General features: G+C 38.3%; 1 protein-coding gene across 5 annotated transcripts in view; it reads right to left on the reverse strand.

Annotated features, from left to right (window-relative positions):
• CTNND2 (catenin delta 2) overlaps positions 1-22,957 on the reverse strand; it is a 640,488-nt gene that overhangs the window by 386,795 nt on the left and 230,736 nt on the right. For all 5 annotated transcript variants that reach the window (XM_066186189.1, XM_066186180.1, XM_066186212.1 and 2 more), the window contains one exon: positions 6,848-6,960. In XM_066186189.1, coding sequence (XP_066042286.1) covers positions 6,848-6,960 — 113 coding nt within the window. The remainder of the gene's footprint in view (positions 1-6,847; positions 6,961-22,957) is intronic.

The raw sequence follows: 22,957 nt of genomic DNA on the forward strand, positions 1-22,957 counted from the left end.
ACATTACTAATATTAATTGTGCCAACTGTTCCAGTCATAATTTATTTCCTAGAGTGACATTTTCTTCAAATCTTCTTTTGGTGGATTCAAACTAATTTATTGATCCAGTCTAATAGTATAGAGTTCATCACATTTCAGATCTCTAGGTCTCACAATCAAAAGATCTAGAGATTCCGAGTACAAGTTGATACTGAAGTATTGAAAATATTATCCTCAGTATTTCCCTAAGTTCTAAAACCTTTTCTCTGACTTGAACACTCTTACATGTGGTGGTACACACGACAGCAGGAACATCAACTATTGATGTGAAACTGTGTAGGAAATTAGGCCTGGCACTCTATAACAGTTACGACAACAAGCAGAATCTGCCCATTCTACTTCTGGACAACTTATTGTATTCCACAAAACTCTGATTTCCAAGATCTCAGAGTCAGAGAAAAATAGAATATACTCAGTTGGAAGTGACCCACAAGGATCATCTAGTCTCCCAAACCCTGGCCCAGTGCAGGACACCTCAAGAGTCACACTGTGTGCCTGAGAGCATTGTCCAAATGCTACCTGAACTCTCAGGCTTCGTGCTGGGACCACTTTCTTGGGGAGCCTGTTCCAGCACCCAGTGACAGTCTGGATGAAAAACCTTTTCCTGATAGCCAACTTAAACCTCCCCTGGCTCAGCTTCATGTTGTTTCGAGTCCTGTCATCGCTCACAAAAGTGAAGAGATCAGCACCTGCCTCTCCACCTTCCCATCATGAGAAGTTCCTAAATGCTGTGTTTGAGTATGGAAATCAGTAGCCCGATTTTCAGAAGTGATTCCAGTTATTTTCAGAAGGATTCCAGCTATCACCTGGCTGGGCATGCATTAGCACAGTGACTATCAACCATCAGCTAGCCATCCTAGCAACCCAACAAAGTCACCAATATTTTCGGCAGTAGCTCAGTCGATTATTGGAAAAGAGAAATGGTATGGGGAAGAATCCCTCAATGACTTAGTTAAGCTATAGGCTGAAAACTAACATGGGAAAAATAAACCCAAACAAACATCAAAACAACAAAACAAATCAAACCAATCTTTTAAAACGTGGCCAAGGATTAAAACCACATTGTTCATTCTTAATTTTGGCCTGACAAAGGCTGCTTCAGTTTCTTTTCTTCTAAGGTAATACTAATGAACTCCTTAAGGATTCTGAATGTAAGAAAAATACCACCTTTTCAACTTGTTCTAAGAAAATCTCTGTGTTTTGCTGTTTCGTTTTGGCTCTTTTTTTCAGTGGTGATTTTTTTAAAGGTATTTTTTGGATGCATGTCTTCCAGAGAGAGCAAAGAACTCAAATAATGCAAACACTTCAATGAAAACCTTCTGGCATAACAAACTCCTGCACATTTTAACATTGTTTTCTTCTAATTGAATGCTTCCTTCCAGCTAGTATAATTTTCATTCTGACTTAACAGCATTATAACCAAAATGAGGTTTCCTAGCAAAGAATGATAGGATGTTTTTAACCTCTTCTACCTCTATCTACCTACAAGATATTTTTATTAGGATGTTCTGCTTTATCGCAAACTCACACATGATAAGCTTTACACAAGATCTAGAAATATATCTGATATTATCATGCTTAACATTGACAAAATTCTTTTCAGGAGTATAGCAATCTGCATCTTTTTGAAAGGTTCTACCTGACCTGGTCACTTACAGCAACATAAAATCCTAGTGAGATAAAGGGGTAGGGGGGGAAAGACACAACAACAACAAAAAAAACCTACAAAATGCTGTCTTATCACAGCTAATTAATTCTGACTTGTAGAATTTGTGACAAATATTTTCAGAATCCTGCACGCTTTTATTGAATTTTAAATTTTTTTCAGATAAACATTTTTTATTAATTCAGTTGACAAAAGATCATCCAAGCATGAATTGTTAAGCTATACACAATCCACAATGATGAGCAACAGTGTGTGACAAAACTTAAGGCTTATTCAGCTTCTGAACTACAAAGCAAACACACATTGCAGAATGAAATTAATTTTGAGCTACAGCATTTGCTGACAAAAGTTTAGTAAAATCTTCTCTTCACACTGGTGAAATGCCCATCTCTTTAAAGAACATAATTTTTAAAAATCCTGTTAAAAATGCCATGCTATCACCTTGTTTTTTTAAAAAATAAGTACAAAATCTATAATTGACATTTTTATAGGTAAAATGATAAAATACTGATCCTTTTTAATTCACCTCTGCAATAATTGTTGACCTTTTTTTCTTTTTAAAAGTTAGCTTTCCAATCTACATTTAATTAAAAGGATTTTTTAATTTTTGTTTTCAAGTTAGAAGCTTCCAAGTAGCATTTGAAAATATCACTGTAAGTAAACCGATGTGAAAAAGTTTAACACATTTAACTGAGAAGTCTTGAGTTGACACAGAACCACAATGCAGGCTAAACTATTTTCTAATACATATTGAAATGTATCTTCTATATGTATGATGTATAAATTTTGCTTGAAAGATGCAGTATTTTTTACACAGGACTTTTGATCAAACTCTTTGCATTAAAAAAATCTGTTCTGTCCTCATAATATGACAAACATATCTTTGTCTTTTGGCTTATATTTCGCTCCAGAATCCACACTAACCATGTACTTTTCAACTTTGTTTAAATACCTATATTCTTATTTTAATACCCACATTCACAGCAAAAGCAAACACATTCACCAGTTCAGCTAAGAGAGGGGTTTTTTTTTCTGAAATACTTGAATAGAATCATAGAATATCCTGAGTTAAAAGGGGCCCACAAAGATCAACTCCTGGCCCTGCACAGGACAGCCCCAGGAATCCAACCATGTGTCTGACTTATCTAAATGCTTCTTGCATTCTGCCATCCTTGATGCTATGACCACTTCCATGGGTGCCTGTAATTTGATGGGGGGGAAAAAAAAATAGAATAATACTAGAATACCAATACAACTCCATTCCCAGGATTTATGAAGAAATAGTAATAAAAACCATAGGAAAACTCAAGTGAGAACAGAAAGTCCTTATTATTTCCAGAGATGGAAGCTCTAGAACCTATCAGTGGAACCTGTGACAAAGTTTAACCAAATTCATGGTGAAAAACACCTTACGTCTATAATTAGAATGTTCTGTGTTCCAACTTCATCTGTCACCTACCATTCTACCCCAATCCACATCTGAAAACACTCTTGCCCTGTCCTCTGTATGTCCTTCCTTTACCTGGCTGCAATCAGAAGACTGACCCCTCCTGACCCTTCTCTTGTTGTAGTTAAAACCCCTTGTTTCCTCAGCTTCTTTTCACAGCCCAGGTGCTCTCCAGCCTCCTGTCTTCCTGGCAGCCCTGCACAGAACCTGCTCCAGCATGCTGATGTCTTTCTTGTGGTGGGATGCCCAAAATTGGATGGGACACTCAAGGTGTATCCCAATGAGCTTCAAACAGAAGGGATGAATCACTTGCCCTGATCTGTTGGCTCCACTTTTTCTGCTGCAGCCCAAGGTGCAGCTGGCCTTTGCTGCAAGGACACACTGCTGACTCCGAGAATCACCTAGGTTGGAAAAGACCTCCAAAGTCCTGAAGGTCTTTTTCTGCAAGGCAGTTTTCTATTGCTGGCTGTGTTGTACCAAGAGGATACTCCATCCCAGACGCATTTGCAAATCATTTATGAATTTCAACTTGATAAGGTTCCATTCAGCCCATTTCTCCAGTCTGTGCAGGTCTAGGTTGCAACAGCCTCACCTCTACGAGGCTACTGGATTTGTCAATCCTTAATATTAAATAACTACAAAGACTACTATATATCCTTTCACAGCAAGTAGCCTAAATTAAATCTAACACCGATAGCTGTACAGGAGGACTGTAATTGAAATTTTACTTACTTGACCAACACAGCAGCAGCTGTCTACCTATGTCACAATGCATCCCAGCTATTTCTTCAATGTTCTTGAAATGAAGGATCTTATGAGTTTATCAATTAGACTTGCTGTACTTCTATTTTCAGTGAATTTGCAAAAATTGTATTTACCTAAGGAAAATATAAGTTTCCTGGTAATAAAGTGTGAACAACATAGGCATTTCTAAAGGGAGAGAACTCCACTGAAAAAAGCATATACAAAGCAGGTATGTTTGCCATGTTGTTCAGTTTATTAAACTGTATTTTTGATACTTGTAAGATACAGAAGCTTCAGCATATTGCTTCAGGCACTCAAGCACAAATACCAGTCTATTGGAGAGACTTCAATATCAAATGGCACAGCACTTCTACCAATTTCAGTAGCAAGTAGAAATTCAGTTCAGAAAAAGTCTATTGCCTGACCAATGTGCAAACACTGTGTTCAAAGAAGAAGAGTAGGCTACGTTTGAGCTATACTCCTCAGTTCAAACACTAAGACTCCTTCAAAAAACCCCCAGAACAACAAAAGAACAAAGAAACTGCTCAAAACAGTGATAAAGAATACGTTACAGAAACTTAGTTTTAAGGATTTGCTGACAGTACATTTCTTTAATATGCACTTAAAATTATCAGAGACTGAAGAACTCTAAAGATATGCTGGCATTTAATTGCCTCCCCATACCAAAGGTAGTGACAGACTGATAGATCTGGCCCAGAAGGAATAAGTTCTTCAGCCAGAAGAATGGAGCAGCATAGAACATGACTTGTCTCCTTATTGAATGTATCATGAAATTTTAATACTCAACAGGCTGGGTAATGAACTGTTCAGAGTCTGCCAACAGGGAAACTGGGGAAAGGAAGAGTTCACATGTTTTGTCCTAACTCATGGTTTAAGTATTTTATTCAGTGTTATCAGAAGCAACTGACTCTGCCTTTGGTTCAGAGCCAAGCAACTGTTCCTGAAAAGAATCTGCTCAAGGCCCTTTTTAGTTTAAAAAAGCCCTTTAGCCTTTTTATTCTTATTGAATACAGTCCCAAACCCCCTAAAAAGTTACTACAGATCAAGGAGATGTCAAAGAATACAATGCTAAAGAAACTTTCTCAAATCTGGATGAGCACTGGAAAGGCAGCACAGCAAGCCAGAAAGATACTTGATTTAATATCGAATTTGTTTTAGTTCTAAGCCCCTCCAATGATGATTTAGAATTTTATGAACTTAAGATTACTCATTTAATACATATGGGATAAACAACAACTCAACATAAACAGTATTAGATTATTATTTATTTTCTCTATACAACACTTGCTAAGTCTAAGGACAACTATCTAACTGTAAGCTTTCGATGTTATCTCCAGCAAAACATTATTTCAGGTTTTTTAAAAATGTTTTTAGTTGAAATGCTAGAAACTGCCTGGTCATACATAAAACATTTCAAGGGCAAATACAGAAAAAATTTGCATAAAATCTCTTATTTTATTCCGTTATCCTTCTGTTATTCAAAGACAGATTAGCAGTCCAATTATTAAACTTCATGAGTAACTGGAGTCTCAGAACCCATTCCAAGTCATCTGACCTTGATATTGCTGATAACTCTAAAGTATAACTTTATCAATAAGAAAAAGGTTCACCAAAGAAACATCTTCTGCACAACAAGACATTTCCCAACCTTCAAACCACTGACTGGAATAATCCTAAAATAACACCATCATTTAAACACAGTTCAGTAATACTCAAACACATTTCAGATAACTTTCTTGAAATGCAGTCATACCATACATAAAATTAAAAGCTCTGGGGAAGTGCACTTGACATGCTAGTATAGACTGTGCTTAAATAATTTTAAGTAACATCCTTCCTCTAATGTTAACAAGTCTAGATGGTGATAAACTTTATATAAAATAAGAGTTTATCTTAAAGAGTTAATTCTCACCTGATTTATTAGGAACTCTTACATTTAAGTCAACTTCATGTACAGCTGCTGCTGAATTAGTGCAAGATTTTTCTGACTTCTGCCATTTTAACTGAACTTGCATTCCATATTTTTGTTACATCTTTGGTATTCTACTAAATAATTATTTCCTACTTATCGTAGAAAAATCATTAATTTGATTGAAGCGTAGTTTGAACATCTTAAACAAAGAAAGTGATCAATGCTTTTTGTATTTTTGCTACTATTATCACACAAAACTTGGTACCAAGCTTGGCATGTTATACTTAATATTATCTATTCATATTTTCACTGAAAAAAAACAGAACACATGCCTATACAACTTATTTTTTTCTCAATTCTTGAAACTCAAGTACCATCACCTTCCATTTATTAAGTTCACTGAGAAAACAAAGACGCATATCAAGAAGCTGAAAAATGTGAAATCTACTTCCACTAAATTTACCTAGAGATCAGTTTCCTTTTGTTACAATTTCTTAAATAAACTTGTCATCCTCCAAACAATGTACCAGAACATTTTTTTTTAAAGAAAACCAATGTTTAAACAAAGAGAGTGGCTTCTATCTTCTCAGTAAATTTTGATGACAGGTCAGCAGCTTTAGATAATTCATTCTAAAGATTTTAATACCTTAAGTGATAAAATTATGATTAAACAGGTTCACAAAACTTACCAATACATCTCTGCAATTATGAAGCTAAAAATCTTCAGCTGAAAATTACAGCTGTATTGGTGGTGGAAACAAGTTGCTGATAATTCATTCAAACTCCAGCAAATCAATGAATTCCAAATGTGACTATTTTGTTACTGGACAAAGAAGATACAAAATTGCAAGAAATTTTCTTTTTTAAAAGCAGGTCATAATGCAAATTTTCAAACACTATTAAAATCTCACACTCCCTAGTGTATATTATTTTTACAAAAAGATTATCAAACTTGTTCTTGGTGATAATTTATAACAAAATTTACTAGTTATAAAGACATCAAGAATTGGTACATTACCTAATGCTGCTCATGCTTCCAGTTTCTGATCCAAGCTTACATCTCTCCAGCTGGCTTGCTACAATCTGACGTTCAGCCTCAAGTTCTCGAGTCAGTCTCTCAAACTGCAGTTCCTGAAAAAATAAGTTAAACCATTTGCTTTGACTTCTCTACAGATAAAGAGAGAATTTCAGCACATGAAAATGAAATCTGTGCAATAATTATTAGCATAATACCTGATAAAAAAGCTTTCTTTTTTTCCTTTTTAAACACATTCAAAGTTCACATTTTTGTAGTAACACCTACTTGTTCCTTCATTTATTCTAATGATGTATGTCATAGAATGAGACTGTTTATCAGGAATGAAATTTAAAAATATATTAAATAATTTAGCCTACAGAGTTCATACAGATCTCTCAGTAACATAGAGATCTTAGCAAACTGACCTAAGTACGATCACAAATAAGTACAATTCGTGTTACTTTAAAAAAAAAAAAAGATGCTAAGTTCTGTGGATAATCCTGTGATGACAAAAGTTTCTGCACTTGAAAAGACAACCATCACAGTATACACCAGTGAAATACACTAAATTGAAGGTGCATTGATATGACCTGAACACATCTTAATTTCTGCAGTTAATGAAGTGCAGAAGAGAAACTTAAGTAGTTTTAGACAAAAGTGGTGCTAAAATTCCTACCACTAATTTAACTTATTTTCTTTTATTCTGTCAAGGAAACCAAACCAGTCCTACCAGATAAGACTTATCCACAGAGCTTATAAAGGTACTTCCAAAGTGTTTTTGTTTTAATACACAAAAGAGTCTTTTTCATTTTTAAAAAAAGTAAAACCAGTATAATTAAAATCCCCACCATTACTCAAAGGGCTACATTCCTCACATACTGTAGCACTAGTTTTATCAAATAAAAAAATTCAGTACCTTTAGGGGAGTTATGGTTATTGTAAATTTGTTGAGTGTTGCTGCTCTTTCATTTTGGTCAGTAACATTGCATCATTTTCACAGGTAAACAGAAACATCTCTCCTGCCCCTTTTATTGAAGTTTGTTGAAGGCTCAAGGAGAAACATTTTGAGAATCCATTTCTTAAATAATTCCCTTATCCATACAAATGAACCCATTATCTCTTTCTCCCTCTTTCATTTTCCAAAACGACCTCCCTGTAATGCAGAGGTATGGGAGGGAGTCCATTGTGTAACTCCCCAGCAAGGTCCTGCTGGGCAGAACAGCACTGGAAATTACTGGAGCAATGACTTATGCCCATCAAGTGACGTTGAAGGACTTCATATTTGAGAGAAAGAAAGAAATGGTAGAAGCAGAGTACAATTTATAGGTGTTCGTTCTAAGTCCTACCTATAACCAAGTAATCAAGGGTAAATGAAGGCGTTAAACTTTTCAAATCTCTGAAATGCAGCAAATGATAAATTAAATGTAAGAAGGAACTGGCTGGTGGTCATTCTGCTTAATCCAGCTGGATCACTCCTCCTTGTTTCTCTTGCTATTGTCAAGGAATAACTTCTGTCCTGCACTATGAGTAAAGGGAGACTTCTACATAGGTTATATTCAGCATGAAATAGTCAGTGAACACTTAAATGGCCACTATGTGACAAAGCCTGCTTAACTGTGAATTTATTATTCCAAACAAATCTATACAGACAAGACAAGAATACCACTGAAAGTCAGATTGATGAAAGACCAAAGCATCACTTCTCACTGAATGTCAACAGTGCTAAAGTAATCAATAGTTAATATTCTCTGCACATTTTTGTGGTGTGCAGAAATATTTCTTTCACTGTTGTTTGAAGATACGATTAAAAAAAAATCACCTGACAATAATCACCAATTTCATATATGCCTCCTTCACAGAGAGCACTTCTCTCACTTAGAAGAATCAATTGCCTGAAAAGCTGAAGAGACAGTTTATCGGCTTTCCAAGAGTTATTATTCAAATCTGGATCTTGTTTGCATAAAATAAAACCCTTAATGCAGAAAGGATTGTAACAGAAATATTACTAAATTGTTAAATAATGAAAAATCAAAGCGGCACAGTATTTGCCACGCCAGAATGCTTAAATCAAAGCTTGCAAATCTGGAGAAATTTTGATAGTATAAAATACTCGAGAAAATCTAACTGAGCATTATGTTTACTTTCAAAATACAAACAGAACTTTTAACAACTATTCTGTCCCACTGCATTTTTTAAGCCACTTGATTCTATCACAACGATGCAAATTTTGGTGCTTGGCATAGATTTTCACCCAGTCAGCTCATCTCTCACCATCCAGGGGAGGCAGGTCAGATGTGCTCTTTGCCATCCACGGCCTAGCATGGGCACTTGTCTTACCCGCCTAGTAAGAAGGTGCAGCTGTCCCCACAATGCTGCTAAGAGAATGTCAAGCACCAAGAACTGGGGAACAAATGCTGCTCACTCTCTATGTTGTCCACCTGCCTTTTCCTAGACAAAAAAGGGCAGCTCATTGTGTTCTTTAAGTGTAGTAGGGGTGCAAACAACGGTTCTCTAGTTTCTCCCTTTCGTCCATGTTATCCCAAGCCAACTAAATACAGAAATGCCCCAAACTTATTTTACTGAAACACTTCAAAAGCAAATATTATTTTGCCTTTATTATTTTCTTCAACTGTCTGGATTGTATATCTTCTCATATCTTTTCTATGCTTTGTATTCCTACAGTTAATGATTCCGGTTGACAACTTTTCCAGAAATTTCTTTGTCTCCAGAATGTTTCGGGGTTTTTTTGCTCATTATTCTAGTCTCCAAAATATACTTTTCTACTCCTCACTCTGTCATTTAGTTTTCTTTCCTACTTACTGCTTTCTGTTCTCTTCCCCCTTCCCTCTTTCTTTCATTTCCTGGTGCATTTCATAACTCATCTTGCACTAAATCTCTTTTAGTCCTATTACACTAAATGCTACTCCAGCACATGCCCTAAACTGATTGGTTTAAGGAGTTTTTCCTCATTTCGCCTCTCCCTGGTTCCTTATTGAGGAAACTCTTCTGTTCTTAAGATGCACAAATTGATGTTTTCTGGTTTCACTGCCCACACCATTTAAGTCCTGCCCTGCAGAGATGACTAGAAAAGGGCAGTTGTATCTATGTTATTCCTCAAGCAGGAAGAAGAAATGTACTCTGTCACTTAAGAAAGAAGTAACTTGGGTTTCTAATATATGAAAATGGCTAGGAAACATGAACAGGAACTTCCCTACTAGCTTTTTAATTGCTACTATTTCTTATTTAATTATCTTCTGTCAGGTGCCACCAGAAGTTAAAAATGAAAGGAAAGAGACAAAGGTGGGGAGGTAGGATATGTGCAGAGCCAAACAATTATAACTTCAAGAATTATCTTCTACATTAAATTTAATAAGCAACTGTCTTTGGTATTCCCTCATGCCATGAAAAAAGTGCAGGTCTACAGCCTTTGGACTGAATAAAGGAAAGAAGAATTCAAGTAAGATTTGTGAATCTGTTTTCCTTCCCTACCAAGAATCCCTGGCAGAAAACAAATTAATAAGCTTCCTTATCTTTGTCTGGGAAGCAGTGAGAGTGACTAATATTTGAATAAATCCATATGTTTAGATTTCAAGCAGCTGTCACAGTACAAGAAGACAGAAACCAGAAATAGCATTTGCTTACATTTTATAAAAATAATCACTGAACCTGACTCCATCATTTGTCTTATTTGTTGTGTTTACAATCATTTTCACCAGTTCATGCCACGTTGTGTTATCTTCACAACTTTCTATTATTTATCTGAATCAAGCTAATCAGAACATCAAAATTAAAAACGAATTCCTACTCACTGATTATGCAAATCTCTTGTCAAGACAATTGCAGAATGAAGAACAGCAGAAACTACAATGCAACATCAAAATTAATTTACATAATAACATGTCAAGAGCAGCCTCAAGGACTGTGCTGCAAAGGGCAACAATGTTGAAGTAACTAAGTGCCCAGGAAAAGGTACTACAAAGTGCAGTGACCAGCACAGCAGTCCTTAGCACTTGGCTAAGGAGGGGGTGTGTGAGTGGGAAGCCACCAGAGATCAGAGATAATGATGAGAGTAATCCAGAGAAACCACTCAAGAGAGCAATTTGGAAAGCAACTTACCAAGTTGTTCTGCAGTGATACCAAGTATTTATCTGCTAGGACCTGAAGTAATTTATGTTTCAAAAATGGTTTTTGTCCACAACCCTGGTGGGGTTTATTCTGTAAAAAATATTCATTATTCCATAGATGGCAATTCAATGTACTTTCTTTATCAGCATGAGTTTTATATTTTACCTATCCTCTACAGCCACCAAAGCTTCAAGCACAATGTAAGACTTGAGTCAGGTCATAACAATTCACAGTGGTCTAGACACTGAACAAGCATGATGAAAATCTTCACAGTCTTTGGACAAGTTAAGAACTCCTGAGCTTAGGGCACACCAAACCAGAGGGTATTTTCTTATTTTTATGCTTTACATCTGCTGGGTCATCTGTATTGACCCAGTAATCCTTCAATCATTTCACAAAGAGGTGTGTATCGATGCTAAGCAAAAGACATAGCAAAATCAGTAGTGACAGTAAAAAGCAGCTAAAAAAACAGAAACAAAAACCAAACAAAAACCAAAACAAAAGCCTAAAAAATTTTCGAAATTTAGGTACAAGAGGCTTGCAAAATTATTGGGTTCCTAAGAATCTTTAGGTCATTAAAAAAGAAGAAGTGTTTAGCTTTTGACTGCAAATATGCTATACAAAATCTAATTGGGGCACTGGTGATCATTTGAATCCTCAAATACAGACAAATAACAGCACTGATAATCCAGGTTGGGAATCCCTGGTGAGATGAATACAGGAAACCTGATTACAGCTAGACAAACAAATAAATCATCTCTGGGATTGAAGTCTTTCAAAGGAATATGTTAGAAACCACAGAGGCCGTAGAAGTGTACAACATTGGCTCCAGCTTTTTGTAACCTGTTAAACAACAAGAAACTTACCTCAATTAACATCACAAGTATGTGCATATTCCTAGGCATGTCCTACAGCATCATGCACAATTCCATATACTCCACATCTGTACACTCCACTGAACACCACTACTCACAGTGATGTTGGTAACAGACTATTTTTTAACCTACTGTACCAAATACACACGAGTAGCAAAAACTAGAGCACATACTTCCTGAGGAAAACAGCAAAACCTAGGAAAGTTTAACTTGGCAGAAATCTAGGGACAGATTTCATGAGACATAAACCAGACCTGACAGACCATCCTGTAAATAGAAGGAAAACAGAGTGTCTTGATATTTTAAAAACAGGAAAAAAACACCACTAGCAATGTCCCTAAACATCTGACACTAAATATTACTCAAGAGCTTCAAAACTGGACTTTAGAATGTACTGATTAATACCTTTCACATTCTCTACACTCACCATTGTTGGACTGTGTTTTCATTTGTTCTGTTCTCATCATTTTTCACTGGATTGTTTCATTCTTCCATTTAACTGAATAACACAGGGATGATGGAAAAGCTCACAGGAGGTAATTAGACAAGCAGAGAGGCAACAGATTCAGAAACTCAGTGGTGGATACATACATTCTTGCAGAATCCTAACGGAGAGATGACTGCACCTATAAGCAAGTACAAGTTTCCAGGTAACCAGCCTTAAAGAAGCAATTCATACACTGGAGGGCAGGACTACCATGCAGAGGAACTTTGGCAAGCTGGAAGAATAGGTCAACAAGAGCGTCATGAAGTTCATGAAAGAAAAAGAGTCCTGCACAGAGGATGGAATCCTTTGTAAAAGTACAACATCTCCCCAGAAAGGATCTGGCGGTGTGGCAGACACAAAGTTATGACATAGCAGTGCATTCCTTTGATGACAATGGCCAACCACTCATTTCACTGCACTAACAAGAGAGCCAATAGCAGAACACGGAAATGATTGAACTAATTACTCCCTTTTAATTGCTTGTTCTTAAGCTTCATCTTGAGTGCAGTAGTTGGCTTTGGGCCACCAGGACAAGACACAACAAGATTTTGAACCAAGATCACCAGAGGGCCACAAAGATGGTCAGAAGATTAAAGTACACATTACACAAGCAGAAGGTGAAGAAATTTTTTTGGTTAGAATGGAGAAGAGATTACCTAGGGAGGATGCATTTTATAGAATCATTAAGGCTGGAAAAGACCTCCAAGACTAAAAGTACAACCTTTGACCAAATACTACCATGTCAACTAGACCATAGAACTAAGTGACACATCCAGTTGTTTCTTGAACACTTCCAGGGACGACTCTATTCCAATGCTTAACAACTCTGCCAGTGACAAAAATCCTTCTGACACCCAACTGAAACCTGCCCTGGCACAATTTGAGACTGTTGTGCCCTTGTTCTCTCACTGGCTGCCTGGAGGAAGAGATTGACCCTCACCTTGCAATACCGTCCTGTCAGGAAGTTGTCGAGAGCAACAAGGTCACCCCTGAGTCTCCTTTTCTCCAGGCTAAACAAACCCAGCTCCCTCAGCCACTCCTCATACGACTGACCCTCCAGACCCTTCACCAGCTCTGTTGCTCTCCTCTGGACATGCTACAGCCCCTCAGTGTCATTCTTGCAGGGACTGGCCCCGAACTGAACACAGGATCTGAGGTGTGGCCTCAGCAGTGCTGAGTACAGGGGGACAATCACGGCCCTGGTCCTGCTGGCCACACTACTGCTGGTACAGGCCAGGCTGCCATTGGCCTTCTTGACCATGTGGGCATGGCTGGCTCATGTTCAGCTGCTGTCAATCAACAGCCCCAGGTCCTTTTCCACTGGGCAGCTTTTCAGACACTCTGCCCCCAGCCTGTAGCATGCTTGTCACAGACTTTCACTTCTTTAAGGGGATTATAGTGAACACATCACCAGGCTCTTGCCAGGCATATGCAGCAAGAGGACACGGGCAACAGTGACAAGTTGCAGTGAAGTAAATTCTAACTGAACAAATGGTAAAAGAACAAACACAAACAACAAAAACAATAATTAAAAAGAAATCCAAACCCAAACAATTCATCAAGGGTAGTGAAACACTGGAACAGTTTGTACACGCAGAATCTCCATTCTTGGAGATTTCAAAAGTCATCTTCACATCTGATCTAACACTAAAGCTAGACTTGCTTGGAGCAAACCTCCAGAGCCTCTTTTAACCTATTTTCTCCATGATCCTGGAACTAATGAGCACTGAATACTTTTCCAAGTCTTTATACCAAGGTTATTGATTAGATCAGAGACTACCAAACTCTCTGATCCTGATGATTACATAAAGATATATTTCACTTGATGTAAATGCTTGTACTTTATCAGCCTGAATTTCTCTAGCTTATTCTTTCACCTGATTTGACTGTTTTAGCAATCCCGTGCTTCTTTCCAAGAGATTAGCATGGCATCTAGGCTATTATGCATGTGGATTATTTATGGGACGAAGAACTAGTTTGGCTGATTACAGTGTTTAAAAATAAACTACTTTTTCATTTTCATGTAAGATTACTTCAAAGAAGTCCTTTCTATGCCTTTAACAACTTTTGTAGAAATAAGACCCTATTTCATTTTCTATGTTTAGGATCCTGATACAAATATGGTGACAATTGCATTCCACTGCATGTTTTAGCTCTCTAGGCATACTGCCCTGTTCCTCTGTGAGTTGCAGGCATGCCTTGCTCTCTGAAGGCACACTGCCCAACTGCCTGGACCTTTGTTCCTACGTAAATTGCATTATTTCTTTTCCAGCATAATCACCAAATTTTTAAGAATTATCTCCATTTTTCTATTTCAAATGGTCTGGTCCTTTTTTAATCCCATTTTTTCTTCTCTCCGTTTTATGTTCAGCTTCAGTCTGTAAGCTAACTCTTTTTTTCCTCTCACTAGTTTTTGCATCCCTTACCAACACTCCCAATGATTCATCACCCACCATGATTGCTGTGCTACTCCACTTCCTTCCATGAAAACTACTTCTGTCCATCAAGCAATAAACTGTAAGTAAAAACTTCGAAGTGTTAGGACAGGATTAGAACTACTATAAGCTTTCTAATGTAAGTGTTTTGCTTCTCCACCATCTGCACCAGCAATCTAAGGAGGATGTAAGATTTAATGGACTTTCGACCTTACTAACTTTTACCTGTTTTAGGACTTACAGTTATTATTTGTAAAGCTCAGTGTGAGAGCAAAACAAATCCTCAAAGTGGTAGGCTGTCTCCAAGGACAGCAGGAGAAGTAGAGCTGGAGTTTAGCAACAGCCCCTGACTCTTCAGTTTTACACTGGTCTGAGTTTGTAATTCTCATTTACTTCTCAGCTGTCCAAGCACATGTCTAAGTAGAAAAGAGTAATTCCATTTATAGTAGCAGCTCCTGAAGCCTGACTTCACATTTTCAGCAAATCTAATAAACCAGACAGAACTGTGGACTGATGTTTTTACCTTGATTTTCCAGTACATATCTGCAGAGTAATTTTGTTCTGAAAAGAACAACACAGTCTTATTGCAGATGGAAGATGGTTAATTATACACGTATTTGTATAGTTTAAAGACATTTGAAAAGCAAAGTTGAACAACGTGGTCACAAAATGTGAAACTTTTAAAAATGCCCTAGACATTGAGGCACTAAGAAAGCCTTTTTTGGTTCTGACAACATCCTCAGGTTCTATTTTCCCTTTCTTATTTGATTAGAGCTGTGCTCTGTTGGGCAATGTGCCAAGATCCCAGCAACAGCAGCAGAGCTGTCACAGCACACACCAACATATGTGCACACCAGTGACACACACAACTTCTTGAGCAGTCTACATGCTTAGAGCTGAAGTCTTCTCCAGCATTTTATCATGGGAGTTCTCCAGTTCCCTATCTATATGCCTCTGAACGAGTTCTTCCTCTCAGGGTTGGAAGAATACACATCATCCTAGGCACTGGGAACAGATGGAGAACCAGCATGATAAATCATTAGCTTTACACTTGCCCAAAATGGACCAAAAGAGCAGCCAACTATTACCTTTCCCTCCTTCTACTTGAATTGAAGAAATTATTCTGGTGAACAATTTTTTCTTTTGATTTTCCTCACCTTATAAGAAAGACTTATTTCTCAACAGACATAGACCATCAGCACAACATATCCAAGAACAGCCTCCATAATTTGCAATAATCTCTGATTTTCTGAATTAATTAGGATACTTGATCTGAACATTGGCATGAGTAGCTATTAAAAAGCAGGTCATTAGCAAGTCATTAAGATTCAAAAGTTATCTAGCAAAGCAAGATGGCCTTTTTTTTTCTAGACAACTTAGCACATGCAAATGAATACCTATAGGACTTCTTTTCTTGTCTTGAAACTAACAACTTAGAAACTTGATTTTCTGCACATTTGGGACACACACTTTGCTACACTAACTGAATGTGAATGGACTTTCAAATAAATAAAGGATTACATCAAAATTGTAAATTCAACTCAAATACAGGGATGCTCATAAACAAAAATTCTGCTTTTCTGACTAACAGTACACTGATTAGTCAAATAATTAATTTATTTCTGCTACTACGTACTAATAAGTACAAAAGAAAAAAAAATTCCCAGCATGGGCTAAAAACAATATGAACCCAAGGACTGCAAACCCTTGAGATTTGCACATTTTCTCTCACAGATGATTCCGTGGCAGTAGCAGTTAACTTTAATAGCTTTTGAATATTTCCCCTTTTATTACATCTTTTATTACAAAGAAGAGAACTAGTAAAATAATTAGGCAATTCATTCCTTTTCTGGCTACCCTATGGAAATACCACAGTTTCAGGAAATTCCCAACAGATTCATATTGTTCCCTATGAAAAAGAAAAGCAATTAGTAATGAAAATGTTAGTTTTAAGAAGTATCATTATGATCTTATTCTTCTAATTTCTGGTATGAATAGCTCATCTTTTGAACACAGTAAAAAGGTTTTCATAATGAAATTATAGTCTAAAAATCACCTGTTTGAAAACAAATTGGTAAGGAACATGTATTTCAGGATAACATTTGTAGTATGGGCAATGATAGATAGGGAAAGGGCTTAGAATCAGTAAAACAAACAATCTCACTGAATAAAAATACCTTTTATGGGTTGACACATGGGTTGATGCAGTAGGAAGTTGGCAGAGGTGTATTTTGAAAGATGGGTACAAAATGCAATAGTGTTTTGGGAGTTTTCAATTACCCTAACACTTCGTACAAAAAAAGAAATAAAGTAGCACAATGACATGGCACATAACCTGAATTTCAGATAATATCATACAGAGATGTTTGGGATGCCCACAGGAAGAGATTAAATTCTTGACTTGGTCAAGCAAGATACTTTCACATCTTGCAGCTGAGAGGCCACTCTTAGTGATCATTCTGTCCTTAAATCCAACATGCCCACAGAAAGCAGAGCACCTGCCAGTTAGGAGCCACATAAAAAGAGAAAATATGTAAGAAAAAATATGAAGAAGTTTGCTTAAAGCTAAGAGTAAAGTATTTATAGACAGCAGGGAAACTAATTGTTGGAAGTGCATGATGGATGTATAGAGTCAAGGAAGTGTATCAAGAAAAGGTCAAGACACAAAGAGTTAGGGCAAAGGAAGCTTTTAATAATAAAAAAAACACTTTTTCTGAAAGTTTAAATCATCTTTAAGTGAAGAAAACACAGGAGAATAAATACAGACAGGTTAAATATTAGAAGACAAGACAGCACAATATGATTTTAAGGGACAAATAGCCAAAGGCATGAAAGCAACCAAAAAATATTTCTCCAAATGCATCAGGGGCAAGAATCTGCCTGAAGAGTCTGTAAAATCACTGGTGAAGGTATAAAAGGGTTCAATGAAGAGAAACCAAATGAATCCCTTGTGGAAATTTTTACTATTTTATGGGAAATTCTCATGCTAAGAAATCTCTGAGGGAGCCTTATCAGAGGATCTGCCTGAAATTGAAGTGAATAGGTCATGAAACAAATTGACAAAACAACCTGTAACAACTTGAAAATCAGATGGTATTTGCTCAATAGTTCTAAGGAACTAAGAAATGCATGACTTAAAACTATAAGACATTGAATACAATGCCAGTTTCAGGGAGATCTAGAAGACTATAGACCAGCAAGCCAGATAGTCTTACTGGGAAAATTATTTGAGTCATTAACACAGAACAGAATTGGTGGCCTCTAACATAAACATGAACAAGTTATCTAGAAGGTTTCTGCATGAATAAGTTCTTTCTTAAATAGGAGGTCAGATCAGGAAATAAATGGCAAATTCTCCCAGCTGAACGTGTGTACCAGTGAAATTCTGGTTCCATATTCCACACTGTTCAGTACATATAGAATGACTTGAAACAAGGAATGAGCAACAGGTCAACAAAGCTGGCAACAGTAAAAAATTATGGAGGGCAGTAGGGCTGAAAGGGCAACAACACTTGACTTTCCGTACTATCACTGGTTTGCCATTTGCTTTGCTGTTGCTTTTTGACACAGATTTGGGGCATGACATTACCCATGAAGAGAGGCCGAGTGCCTCAGCCTTTTCTGTGCCATTTCTGATGAACTTGCTGGCTCATATCAGAAGCAGAGCTGTATCTTTCTCATACTTCTACTTGCTAACATACTTGCAGAAACTCTTACATTATTCTTACTATCTTTTGCTACTTTGCATTCCAGCTGAGCTTTTGCCTTCCTAATTGCATCTCTGTACACTGAAGCAGTACCTCTACATTCATCTTTGGAAGTCTGTCCTCTTTTGCACTGCTCCAGTGCTCCTTTCCTCATTTGAGCTCTCTTGGTAGCTTGGTGCTTTTCCAACTGATTTCTTTTTATGTCTGCTCCTTTTCCTGCTTAGGGGGATAGACTGCTCTTTTGTACTTCAAGAAGCAGCTGCACTGGGAAATCTCCCAACATTCCCGAGCTTCTTTGTCCTCCAAGACGAGTTCCCATTGGATCCTTCCTAGAAGTTCCCTTACTGGCTTGAAATCTGCTTTTCTGAAGTCCAGGTCTTTATTTGATTACTTGTCCTCCTCCAGTCCTTGGCCTCTATGCTTTTACAGTGTCTGCAGTTGCTGCTGACATTTTTATCTTCCAACAGGTCTTTACTGGTAAACATTCAGTCCAGGAGATCACTGTTCCTAGTTGGTCCATCCACAACCACATGAAGAAGCTGTAAGCTGTTCCCAACACATCCTGGTGTAGATGCTGACAGCCAGGTCTGAGAGGAAGCATCAGACAGCAGAATAGCCTGTGAGAGACAAAGTTACATAACTTCCCCATACACTGACCTGGGAAGCTGTGAGAAAACTCATGAAGGAATCCAAACAATCCTGAACCTGTTGTTTTGCACTTGTTGACTTGCAAGATGTTTATGAAGGGGTGTTGTTTCTAATTAGCCAATAATAGTGAGGGATGTTGTTTGGAAGACCAACCATGTCCAGATTTCTCGGAACAATCTATAAAAGATGTGAGTTCTAATACACTGGGAGATTTGCTTTCTGAGAAGACTTGGAGTTTTTGTCGTTCTTCAGGTGTCCCTAATACAATAGCAACATCCTGGAAATGTCCCACATTGTTATGCACCACTGCGCTGTTTTCCCAGTATCAGAATGGTTGAATTCCCCCTTGAGAACGAGAACCTGAGGCCTCTTGGAAGTGAAGGCTTGATCCATCTCTTCTTCCTCACCTTGGTCCATAGCAGACATCACAAGATTTCTCTCATTAGCTCTGATTTTGACCCAGAAGCACTGTACTGACTTGAAAAGAGATGAAAGAAGATGATTCTTTACGTAACAGGCACACTTTTGATGGTTACTAAGTACATTATAACTTCACTGGGTCATGGAAACCTGAGAACAGGTGGTTTTTGTGTATTAGAAGACTCTTTAGTCAGCATATACTTGAGGTCACCAGTGAACACATTTCATCCAACCAGCAATGGCTGTTCTTACTAGTGAAACATACATTTATTGCCACCAAACAGATACTAGAAAACATAGTGCATCAGGTTTTTCTACAGAAAAATAGATTTTCATCCTTAAAACATCTAGACTGGGAATCCAAGCTATTTTTTCAATAAAACACTAAATAGATTTTGCTATTGAGTTCTCAAACAATTAAACAAAAAGATTCCAGATTTGTACTATTCATTGTAGGCAAAGCAATGAATAGAACAGAATATTAAATATACTGGACTGGATTTGTGGTTATGCCTCTGGGAGATCAAACATACAAGCAACACTTGCTACACTCCAGTATTACCATGCCTCATTAAGACAATTGTGCTGCTTCCACAATTACAGCACAGATTTCAGTTCAAAGTCTACTCAGTTGCCACTAAAATTATGTCGAGGAAACTGTCACTAGACTAAAACTGAGAAAACCATCTCCACAGGGATGTTCCTTACAGAAGGACTATCAAAATTATAGCAATAATACAATTACAAAATAAGAGAGCCATAGGAATCATTGTTACTTTCATTGATTCAGGGGAAAGAAAAAAGAGGGAAGAGAGAGTGAGTAGAAATGATGAATGAATAAATTTGTTGTATGACTTCAATAAGAATATTTCATTGACAGTATTGTGAAAGTCATCTGAAATTCAAGTCTTTATTACAGCAAAACACAGTCATCAAAACTGCATTTATCCCTGTGGAACTGGGTTCCTGCTAGGAACCTTCTAACAATGTTGATAACAGGTCCAAGACATTTCTCATACAATGCATACTACTAAAGCCCCTGAACTCAAACACAGAACAAGCAGGGAGGAGTTGCAGGGAGGAGTTGCAGGGAGGAGTTGCAGGGAGGAGTTGCAGGGAGGAGTTTCAGGGAGGAGTTGCAGGGAGGAGTTGCAGGGAGGAGTTGCAGGGAGGAGTTGCAGGGAGGAGTTGCAGGGAGGAGTTGCAGCTCCCTTTTCAGGAAAAAAAAAAAAAAAAAAAAAAAAAGTCCATGATCCATGATGTCTCAGTATTGAAAAGGAAAGGCAAAGTAAATGAAAACAAGCCATGCATGCAGAATTTTAAACTCAGTGTTTTAAGTGAATTTAATGGCAGAGAGGGAATTCAAATTAATTTCCAGACATGATTTCTAGGCTGTAGTTTAGAGCCTTACTGTTTTTCCCCCTGACCCCCTCATCTTAAATCTGACATATCTTCCCCCAGTGGGACTGGGTAAAATGAGGGCTCTCTCCTCCCCACACCTGGCAGCAGCTGAATGCCACAGATATTCCCTCTTCTGTGACTTTGGGCTCCATTTCCATGACAGCAACAGGAAAGCTATTCCAAACTGGTCTGGGAGGGAGGGAATGACAATCACTCCTGCAGCAAAGCTCCCTCTCAGCTCCCTGGACAAGGCATTCTGAGAAACCAGGGACAAGAGTGAAGCTGATTGCACAGCCTGGACGGGACTGAGGGCCCAGCAACACCATGCAGCCTGAAAATCTGCCTTTGTGCCTGGTTAGAGCTGCTGTGGTTCAAGCCTATGTGATGGGGGGGATGGAGTGCCCAGTTTTACTGGGAAGTGCAAGCAAATCTGCGATGGCCAGAAATCATTTGGCTCTCCTACCCTCCATGAGCAAATTGACTGAACAGCAGATGGATTTCTGGCCATTCCATGGCTGAGGGGAAGTAGAAATATGTACTTGCCATGAACTGAAGCAGCACAAGGGGAAGCTTGTTTTTACCTCAGAAATCAGAAATACAAAACTCGTGGTACCAAAGTTTTAGTTGGATTTTTCAGCATCTCAGAATTGTGCACGTGTTGGGATTATTTGTCAAAGCCATATGATTTGCACAGCCAAATGTCTCAAAGACAGAAATGAGATACAACGTGACACTTCTGAATGATCTTCGCTAGCCTGAAAAAATGAGAATCTGGAACTGCAATCTCTGCTTGCACTACATAACTAAGATGCAAGATTACTGTGTCTGTTTTCCAATCCCCAATCCACTCACAAACCAGGATGCAATGCATCAGCACTAGACATATACCCTAACCATGCATGGCAGGCACCTTTAAAGGATCACAGAAGAGTTGATGTGGGCAGGGCAGGGGCCTCTGGAGGGCCCTCACCGAGGGTCACCCTGAGCAAGCTATCCAGAACCATGTGAGTATCTCTAAGGAGGAAGAACCTACATTCTCTCTGAGCAAACTGTTCCAGTGTTCAGCCACTCTCCCAGTAACAGTGTGTCTCCTGGTGTTCATACAGCACCTTCCATGTTTCATTTTGTGTCCACTGCCTCTGGTACTGTCCCTGGGCACCACTGGAAAGAATCTGACTCCCTCTTCTTTGCACCCTCTGTTCAGGTGTTTGTACATATTGATGACTTCCTTCCCCAAGCCTTCTTTACCCCAGGCTGAACAGTCTCAGCTCCCACCCTATCCTCAAAAGAGAGATGTTCCAGTCCCTTCATCATGGTAGTGGCTCTTTGCTGGACCCCCTCCAATATGTCTGTATCTGGCTTGAACTAAGTAGCCCAGAACAGGACCCAGTGCTTGAGGTGTGGCCTTACCAGACCTGAGCAGAGGAGAAAGATCACCTACCTTGACCTGCTGGCAACACTCATCCTCCTAAGGCAGCCAAGGACACTGGTTCCTTCTTTGCCACAGGGGCACATCTCTGGCTCACGTTCAACTTGGTCTCCACTAGGACCTCTCAGGGCCTTTTTTGGCAAAGCCGCTTGTCAGCCTGGGGGCTCCCAGTGTGTACTGGTGCACAGAGTTACTAAGCATAGCCCTGTCTGACACTAACCTTATCAAGGGTACTGAGGCAAACACACCACCCCAGAAGCAGCAAAATTTGACCAGACAGTTGTCAGGCACACTGTACTAGGAAACTTTTTTTGTGCCATCAAAATTGAGATTTTCTAGAATTTTTGTCCATCTAATCAGAGTGAGAGGTGTAGCTTCTTTCTAGTGTGCCTAAGGGCTAGAAATGGATAGGAGATCCAGTTATATCAACATGGAAGAATATTGTTCTATTTTCTGAATTGATCATAGATAGTCCAACCTGTCTTACCTTACAAAGTTTATTCCTCTCATCTCACAGACACTCTAAACAATAGCCTCCTCCATGCAAAACACTAACTTTCTCTAGTCTGAGAGCTGCACTGGA

This window comes from Chamaea fasciata, unplaced genomic scaffold (assembly GCF_029207755.1).
Source record: "Chamaea fasciata isolate MVZ Bird 193981 ecotype frontalis unplaced genomic scaffold, bChaFas1.0.hap1 SCAF_1, whole genome shotgun sequence".
Taxonomy (NCBI): domain Eukaryota; kingdom Metazoa; phylum Chordata; class Aves; order Passeriformes; family Sylviidae; genus Chamaea; species Chamaea fasciata.